The sequence below is a fragment of the Tetranychus urticae genome, chromosome 1 (assembly GCF_039701765.1).
Source record: "Tetranychus urticae isolate SD_2017Ah chromosome 1, NJAU_TeUrti_SD_1.0, whole genome shotgun sequence".
NCBI lineage: Eukaryota > Metazoa > Arthropoda > Arachnida > Trombidiformes > Tetranychidae > Tetranychus > Tetranychus urticae.
The window spans coordinates 15,153,493-15,163,001 of record NC_142958.1 but is presented as its reverse complement, the minus strand read 5'-3'; the positions used below and the strand labels follow the sequence as shown (position 1 = coordinate 15,163,001).

Below are 9,509 nucleotides of genomic sequence, written 5' to 3'. Positions count from 1 at the left end.
ATCCTTTACTTACGCGCTCGTGTTTCTGCCTGCATCGACTGCTTAGAAAAGACACAAACTTAAAGCAACACAAGTTTATTGCCAAGTTGGACAATATTTGAAGCTAAATACGTTGAAGAAGAAAAAATCAGATGAATATTGATTGAATTTTATTCTCAACTATTTCACCAGTGGTTATTAATGCTGCCAAGAAATCATTCAAATCATTAGTGATTTTCAAGAAGTAAGTCAATAAAAATTTTAAATAATTTAATTTATGCATTTATTCTTCAGATTTTAAACATAAAATATTGTGATTATTGAATAACGACAGTCACAATGATTAAAGTTGTAAGTCACCTAATGGAACCGTTGAAGCACCAAAAAAAGAGTATCAAAACCAGCTTGCACTTCAAACGCACAATTTTTTTCAATGCTACTTTCAACTAAACGTTTAAAATTTAATAACTTTGATCAGTACAAAAAAAGGTGATCAAAATAGTTCCTTTGGTCTAGAGCTTTGAGGGTTTCAATTATTTACGATTGGTGCAAACACCGTCTTTACATGCTTGACATAACTGGCTATTGTGGGGAGTTCGCGGTTTACCAGGTCGTCGAGTCTTTTCCAAGGGAGGATAGTAAAAGCCATAATAATTTTGTCCCACTTTATTGAAAAGGTTAATCAGAACCTGGAAAATGGAGAAAAAGTTATGAAGAAAAATTAAGTTTAAAGAAACTTTACACGATTCGATTCAATAAAGGCATACCTTAAACACCTCTTCAGGATACCACATTGGAGCTTCATACATTTCCGATTTACACTTTTGACACTGTTGACCAAACAGCTTGAAAGTGACCAAACCTTGTGAATAACCTGAATAAGCAGTTAAGTCAAACCAGAAGGCAACTCGTCCCTTCATGGATGTCCACCCATGGCCACAATCTTCACAACAAAAGCGTACCTTGGCCGAGTCGACAAAAGTTGTAAAGTTACCACCAAGGGGACGTTGTTCAACCGGTAAAAGGCACCATTGGTGAGGATATGATTTGAATAATGAGGTAAAATGAGCCATCCAAACATGTTCCATTCCACTGTAAAAAGTAAACCAAAAAAATTAGCAAATTTGGTTTGAACCCAAAAAAACCCAAGCCCTTAAAGTCAACCAGTTCAAGTCTAACATCACTTAAACCTATTAATAATAACCAAAACATCATCGCCTTCATCATTGCACACTGGCACATTAACACAAGCATCAATAAATAATTTCAGTTCAAACATGAAAACAAAAGATAACAAGCTGAAGAAATTGAAACTCAAATAGTACTGATGCAATGTTACCAGTCAATGTGAATTGTATAATCAATTGTCAATTGAACTCATTTCAAATAGTAACTGCAACATAAATTGCTACTATTTACATTGATTAAAAATGATCAATCAAAATAGACATCGAAAAGTGTAAATGAATGATTAAATCAGCAAAAGGAGAGCAAGTTTAAAACATGAAACCAATTGCACCTAGACATTTGAATGAGACGTTTCATCCAAGACAACTAATCTGTTAATCACTTTGTAACTATTTCAACTTGATTAGATTAATCTTGAGGGAATGAGAAGACTGAAGCTCATGAAAATACAAATAGTAAACAGTTCAATCAGAAATATCAATACAAAAGGATCTAATTAAATCCAATAGATGCACCAATTTATGGATTCCAGCTAATTCAATGTCATTATTGGTGCAGTTGCTCATGATTTTTACCTGATTTTGCCTTTAAAGTCCAAAGAAATGAAAATTGATGAATGAATCAAATGTATACATTTTGAAACAAAAAGATGAATGAAGAGGAAAAATTTTTCTCGCAAAAGGCTTTAGTCAAGTCTGAGTTTTGATCAATCAACAAAAGCTCAGTAACAATGCGAAAAGGGCCAAAAAGTGTTTGATTTGCTTGATTAACCAACAATTCATCAATTTCCTCCAATTACAATTACATTTGCCAATTGTTTTAACTTTTATTTTCCTTTCATTTTAATCAGCTATTTTCGCTTTGTGTTCCCTCTCTCAATATTACTTGAACAGTATTTTTCTTGACTTCATTGTTTTACCATTCATTGATTCACACCAAGAGATTGTATTATTGACACAATTTTTAAACAGCAAAACAACAATAATGCACACAACAATGGTGCATCGTAAGATGATGAAGAAAACTGGAAAACAATTGTACGGAAATTTCAATAAGAAATATTTCAATGTCACTCAAGCCTCAGGAAATAAACAATCCAATGTAATGTTTCCATTTCTAGTGAATATTAAACTTTCACTTTCATCTTTATCCGCATCACTCCAAGGCACTTTTTTAGTGTCAAAAAGCGCGTTTCCATTGAAATTGAGGTTTCAAAGTAAAGTATTAAAAATAATCTTCAGAGTTAACAAGATTTCACTTTCTTTTGTTTCAACTTGGTTAACTTTTTTTTTCAAAATTTTCATTGTTATTTCACTTTCTTGTATATTTACTCATAATCAGTCAACTGTTTACAGTTTCCTAAATTGGTTAACAGTTATCATTAACCTTGTAATTGTTTAACCAATTGTTGAGACTTGATTCAATGGAAGTTGCTTTTTAGCTGTACTTTCATCAGAAGCTGCAGACTGGTCTTAGCATTTGCTATCATTTAATATCAATCATCTTGTTGTTATATAATCATATCGTAATAATGCAACATTTCTTCATCATTTGGTAATTTTATGCAATCATATTTGTTTTGCTTCCTTACAATTCAAATCAAAAGTTCATCAGTTGTCTTAATAGGAAAATAGGCTTAAAAGGCTTTGTCTGTTCGGTTCAATCTTTTACCCTGAAAACTCAAACCTTTCAATTTTTAGGTGCACAAAACTCGAAACCTAAAGATGAAACTAATGAATATTTTGCTCATTAGCCAAAGTGACCTAACATTGAAACATTGATAGCACAATTTACTTGTTAATTACTAATGTTAGTAAACATATAAATCGCTGTTTTGAATTGATTTGAGCTTGAAGATCAATAAAGTTGTAGTAAAACAAAAATTAAATTCAAGGCGTTTTGTGTTTACACACATTTGTGTACATCCAAATAAAGTGTGGTTAGTCAGCTTCACTTGGTGTTGATGCAGAGGTGAAGATGATACAATGTAATGCTAGAATGGTTGAAGATGCCGAATCAAAAATAATAACAAAGACACAATATTTCAATCGTCATATGGACATTATCATCTTTATCTCCAGTTCGCCTCTTTTTAATATTTAACTTTACCTAACCGCAACATCCTTTATATTGTGACAAAAATCATTTGACTGTTTGAATCTTGCTTCTTGATTTATTGCAGTTAACCACTTTTTCCTCCACATGAACCACTTTTTCAATCGCCTTTTTCACCGTTTTGTCCACCAATCATTCATCCTCATATTGATGCAGTGAACAATTTGGTCGATGTGAATGTTAGAAAATCTTATGAAAAGTGATTGGAAAAGTGATGGAAAGAAGCTGGTTCCAGATTCAATCCAAAAACAACTGATCAGCCTTTTGATCAATGTTGATTTGATTATAATAACATGTTGAGTCAGGGTGAAAATTGATTGATAAATATGGAAAGAGCTGCGTCCAACTAACTGACTTTAGATTAACCAGGATTATCATTTTGTCAAATAGAGGCGAGCAAAAATTAATGAAGTGAGTGGATCATGGCGGTTACCCTTTTGATGACTAAACTTGATTTGATCCCTTCATTGTAACCAAATGTTGAGCAATTAATCTAAAAGTCTAACTTGAATGCCTATCAGTACGATTGGATCATAAGAAGTAAATCCATTATCCATGGATTGTTTGATTGTTGACTTTAGATAGTTTCATTTAAGATACATTTGCATGTATTGCATGAAAACTCGTCATTTTAGTTTGAACAAATTAAAAGATTAGCAACTTAATCAGAATCGTTTCATAATGAGTCTACTTTTCCTACTCTCAGCCAAATTTTACTGATCCAGAGTAGAATCACGAATCACTATCCCATTCCAGGTTATAGTCAAGTGCTAATGGTCTTCAATGGACAAAGAGGCAAATTGACCAAAGGGTTGATTAATCTACACAATCTATTAGCATTCCCAACCCTTGTAGCTTAAACTTTGTCCTTTAAGTTAATCAACGTCAGTGTCACACCATCAACATATCAACATAACAATCATTTATCAAGTCAGACTATCAACGCTGTGGGTGAAAATGATTTAATTGGGTTCAGTTTACGTCACATTGAATCACACAAAGCCGCATAACAAGCCAAACTGATTACAAAAACTCAGAGTGAAACAAATCATGATCCCAGTGGAAACAAACGTCTTGGTAAGCCAATTGGATTCATCGACTAATTTCATGTGCAAAATTGACTAAAAACGTTTTCAGTTAAAATTGATTTTCAATTGAAAATTGATGAAAAATTGAAATACCAATTTGGACTCCAAGCTAACCCTAATAATATCAATCAAGAAATGGCTAATTTCAAATGTCTATTAATATCGTCAATTACTGGGCTTTAATATAATGTTACAGATAAATTGATGAATAAAAAATGAAAATAAAAGTTGGTTAAATAGAGGGAAAAGAAGGAAAAGAAAAGGTTCTCTTTGAATTTCATTGAATTGGTGACAATTCAATTGTTGACTGTCATCATAAGTCATCATAAACATCATTACATATTCAGAGTTAATTGCAGGTAAAGTAAATAGTAAACACAAGCTTCTTCTGTTTACCTCTACCATTTGTTTTTGTACATTATTAATAGACCCTAATAATTACTGAATGATGGCGGAAACTAATAGTTAACCTTTTCTCACTGTTAAATCAACTGTTCAATTTAATCAGTCAATAGCTGAGAAGCTCTTATGAACCTGGGAAAAAAGGAGGAATAATTGTCCTCATTTCAATCAAAATTCATGAATAAATTGAGACTTTGTAACCAATACAACCCAAAAAAGGTTACTTGAAGAAACATTGAAAAACCCAAATTTTTTCAACTTCACAGTTGCATTGAAATGATGCTTTAAAGTTGATTCAATGTTTAAACCCAAAAATGATTCAACAATTTATTGAGTCAAATAAATTGTTGATCAAAATCATCTGTAAATAGCAAAAATTGATTGAAAATTGGTTCAACAATTTAAATACGGATTCACTTTAACCAATTATTCCAAGTCAAGTTGTTTACTGTTGACTTACCATGATTATTTTAATTGCTCACCATTATTAGCTAATCTGATTTTTACATTAGTTAATTATTAATCTTTACTCATCTTTACCAGAGTAATTAACTCTAAATGAGGAGTTAATTGTACCTTATTAAACACAATCAACTCTGAAGGTAATTCAAAGTTAACCTTTTTTGTCTCATCTCTCAATCATTGTAACATTACCATTTCCATATGATAAGGTTAAAAGGTTGACGCGTTATTTGGTCTTTTTTCATGTTCATACATTTTCATCTTGAACAATTACAACAAATCTTATCCCAGGATTAGTCAAGTATACGATAATAAACTGTTAATCAACTCTGAAACAGTCAAAGTAATACAATTTATCATCAATGCTATCATTTATCTGGTTAATTGGGTAAGGAAGGAAAGCAAAAAGAAAAGTTAATATAAAATGAAAAAAAACTGCAAGACTTGTAGACATGATGATAATAAAGCTTGTTAATGGATGCTTTTTTGAATATTGTTAGTCTTGTTTGTTTCACCAATTGATTAGCAAACTGACCAAGGTTATGATTAAAGGTTGAGTCGGGAATCACCTCAAGCTGAACATTGATCAACCTTATTGTTAATCAGTCAGCTTTAAAGCTGACTAAATGTCAAGTCATGCAAATGAAGAGTCAAAATGGCGAGTGAAAAGGGAAAGCTGAAGGTGAAAACAAGTTAACCTGTTGCGTTTTGATGGTGTTGCGTGAAAAGCAAAACAGTGAACCAGTTTACCAGTGGTTTACCTGTGGTTACTTGAGTTATCTAATGTGGTGAAACATTTCAACCATTGAAGAGGTAACCAATTAATGATGTTAACAGAAGCATTGTTTACTTTCAAGTTGATCAACAGAATCTCACATTTACAGGTTAATCATTAGCTTTCTCTCTGGTTAAACCCAATTCAACCAATTTCATCAGTTATCTAGTCTTGTTGACATTGATATCAAACTTGCTTTGTTTCTGTGTCTGTGTGTTCATTTGGATTGATGAAGGAAAATTTTGATTGCTTGAAAAAATTAATAAAATTATTGCATGATAACAATAATGATTTGACTTTCTTAGAGTTGCATTTGTTTTTCATTGTCATTCCATTGATTGATTAAAAGGCAAAATGATTCAGCTCAAGTAAATGTTTACAGTTTATTTCAATGATAATGCTATGATTTTGCAGTCTTTTTGTCCTCTTTGGGAATTCATGATGAAATGCAAATTGACATTAAAATGAGTGCAACAATGTTGCTACAAAAATAAATGTCTGCAAAGTGATAACACATTATCCAAGATTAGCTTCCAATAAATGTGCTTTATCGGTAGCAAAAAAACCCCGAACAATTTGATATCAATATCGACAATAATATTGTAAGGCTTGAACTTGATCACTTGAACATGATTGGTGAGAGAGGAAAAAAAATTGGGTCGATTGGACTTACTATGATTGGTTCCATGGAGAGGGTTTTATTAATGGTGGACATCCATTGATGGGCGATGAATTGGTTGATGAGGTGAGTGTGCTTGGTGATTGTTGTATGTAGTAACCAGTTGTACTTGAAGGTGGGATGAAGGATGGTATTGATGGTGGTAGTGGCAGAGGTTGAGGTTGTGTTGAGGTTGAATGAAATGACAGTGAATTGGGTGTCTGAAGGTGAGACACTGATGTTGCTGTTAACGGTGTTGAGGGTGCCAGTGTTGTGGCCAAGGCAGGTGCCACCTGTGGTCCAGGTGAAAGGGTTGTTATGTGATGGTGAGTTGGAAGACCGGGTAAACCTGAGCAAAGGGCAGTTGCCGGTGAAACATGTAACGGTGAGTAGGCTACTGTCAGGGGAACCAGTGGATTGCACAGGGTAAGTGAGGATGGGTCAAAAACCTGGACAAGTTTGGAGCATTGGCAAGAAAGAAAAGACTTTAATGACAATTAGTTAATTTTAAAAGATTAATCATTAAAGTGAACAACAACAACAAAAAGGTAAACACAAACATCAATAACAAATGTTCAACTCTGATCAACTCTTTTCGCATTTGTTTATTGTGTTATCCTCATGTTTATCTTGATTCACTGAAGAGACTTGAATTATCAAGTTTCAATTATTACTACATTAAGACTACTTACACACATGTTTAATGGCAACTCAATGATGATGATTGTTTTCAATTGAATAGATTCAAGGAAAATAAATTAAGATGAAAAAACGAACCAAAAGTTGAAATCAAATTTTTACCAGAAAGTAAAATGTAAAACTTGAATCTTTTTTTTGATATCAAATCAAGTTTGAAGTTTAATTAAAGTTGAAACGGAAAGGTTGAAACAATGAAATGAAACACAATCATCATATTTGATTAACTGAGTTGAACAACGAAAAGATGAGCCAAAAGTTGGAACAAATTGTAAAGCAAAAGTGGACAGTTAATTGACAATTAAAAGTGGCAAAAAAATGGTTAAGTCAATGTTGATCTTTTAATGTCTCAATGTGCCAATATTCATTCATATCCAGTCTCACAGAGAGTTGACTTTTTCATCCCACCTCAATTAATACTAATGATAATCATGATAATCATAACAATACTGACAATTATGATGATGACGATGATGATAATGTTGATGATGATGATGATGACAATTATCAGTACAATATTGTGACAGTAAACCGGTGGTAAAATACAGCAAGAAAGAGTAAAGTGAGAATGATGATAAAGGAAAAGACAGAGAAGATAATGATTATGATTATGATGATGATGGGAGGGAGCTCTTACCTATTGTTATCTTACCTGATCCTTTCAATCTTCTCTGTCTATTGATTACCTTTCTGTCTCTCTACAGTTTCATATTTTCCCTCCTCTTTTGCTTGATTTTCATTATTATTATTATTATTATACTAATCAACTAAACATAATTAAATGTTTAATTATCATTATTGTTGAAATTATTCACAAATTGGTCAAATTTACCCGAAATTTTCTGGTCAACTTCAACGATTTTACTCTCATTTTCTGGTTCTTCATTTGCATTGACTTTCATTTTTTTGGGTAAACTTTCAATTCAATTTTGAATACGGCATTTATGATTGAGCTAAATTGTTTAACTTAATTGTTTTTAATTGTTTACCATTAATTGTCAATTGTTTCCTTTTTTAGTAAAATCATTTTTCACTTTTTTTCCTCATTAATTGTTTGTACTTTTTTTTATTTCTGAGTAAACATTGCAACTATTGAAGGTTACAGCTTCATTAGCTTCAACCTAGATAAGGCTTCACTTAGGTTTACTTCAAGCTTGATCTTGGCTTCTTTTATGGTCCGTTTACAGAGAGACTTTTAATGAAGATTTTTCCCTTTTTTCAAAGCAAATTCACTTTCTGGTTCTGGTTCAACTTGAGCTTTATTTGGTGCTTCTATTTTTTGCTCCATGAAATGTATTCCTGGATATAGATTTGTAAATCAGATATTATGAATCAAAATTATGAAATCATTGAAATCATTGAAATCATTGAAATCATTGAAATTATGGAAACAATCTAGTCGCTGAGTCTGGTTTAGGTTTGGGTTTAGGACTTGAAAGTGAAACTATCAATGACTTACATTGTTAGCGTGACTTTTTTTGCTCATTAATAATCTTTCATGATAATTTCAATATGAATTTGTCACTATCAAATTTTTCGTTATTGATATTGATTTATCAGCAATCAGTTAGCTGGGACTTAAAATTAGAACTTGATTAGTTTAAGGGCAGTGAAAGTGACAAATAATACAATTGATGAAAATACTGAAATGAAGATTATTGAACAACTTAATGTGAAATTCATCAGCTGATATTCATTGATAATCATTTAATCAGTTGATGTTGAGTGTAAAACGCTTCATTTAAACAAGCTTTTTTGATGTACGATTTGAAAAGGGTAAAAATTACGAGTCAATTGGATTGTCTTTTGATAGCACAATTTCATTATAACATAATGTATCAATTAGTTTTGCGTTTCATTGGAAATGTAAACCAATGTGAAACGTCTGAATAAACTGTGAAACCCTTTTAATTGTGAGAAATTTAATTTAACAAATAAACAAGAAGCAAAAATTAAGGCCAATCAAACCTTGATTTACTTTCAACATTCATTTTGTTTAATCATCCAAAGTCCACAATGAAAGTGAAATATTGAATGAACTGTCTTCACAATTTAAATTATTGGGTTATTGGTCGGTTAATTGGGCGATATTTTACACAATAAAATCAACCAATTGTTTGCTATTGAAAATTGTATTTTGATTATT

At 31.8% G+C, this 9,509-nt stretch overlaps 1 protein-coding gene across 2 annotated transcripts; it reads right to left on the bottom strand.

The window, feature by feature from the left end:
• Positions 1-238: 238 nt before the first annotated feature.
• LOC107367779 (receptor-transporting protein 3) lies at positions 239-7,923 on the bottom strand. 2 transcript variants are annotated; one of them, XM_015935531.3, is made up of 4 exons: positions 7,360-7,923; positions 6,683-7,116; positions 747-1,071; positions 239-668 (listed from the first exon to the last, which is right to left on the bottom strand). In XM_015935531.3, the coding sequence occupies exons 1-4, from the start codon at positions 7,363-7,365 to the stop codon at positions 513-515; spliced, it is 921 nt and encodes a 306-aa protein (XP_015791017.2). In that variant the 5' UTR covers positions 7,366-7,923; the 3' UTR covers positions 239-512. The 2 variants fall into 2 exon arrangements, with proteins under 2 accessions (XP_015791017.2, XP_015791016.2); XM_015935530.3 differs by having other exon boundaries at positions 6,683-7,152; positions 7,360-7,884.
• Positions 7,924-9,509: the final 1,586 nt, after the last annotated feature.

Excerpts from the sequence above, each read along its gene's own strand:
- LOC107367779 (XM_015935530.3), bottom strand. Across the intron at positions 1,072-6,682 it reads TCTCCATGGAACCAATCATA|TGGAATGGAACATGTTTGGA; the intron begins GTAAGTCCAATC and ends TACTTTTTACAG. Across the intron at positions 669-746 it reads ATCCTGAAGAGGTGTTTAAG|GTTCTGATTAACCTTTTCAA; the intron begins GTATGCCTTTAT and ends TCCATTTTCCAG.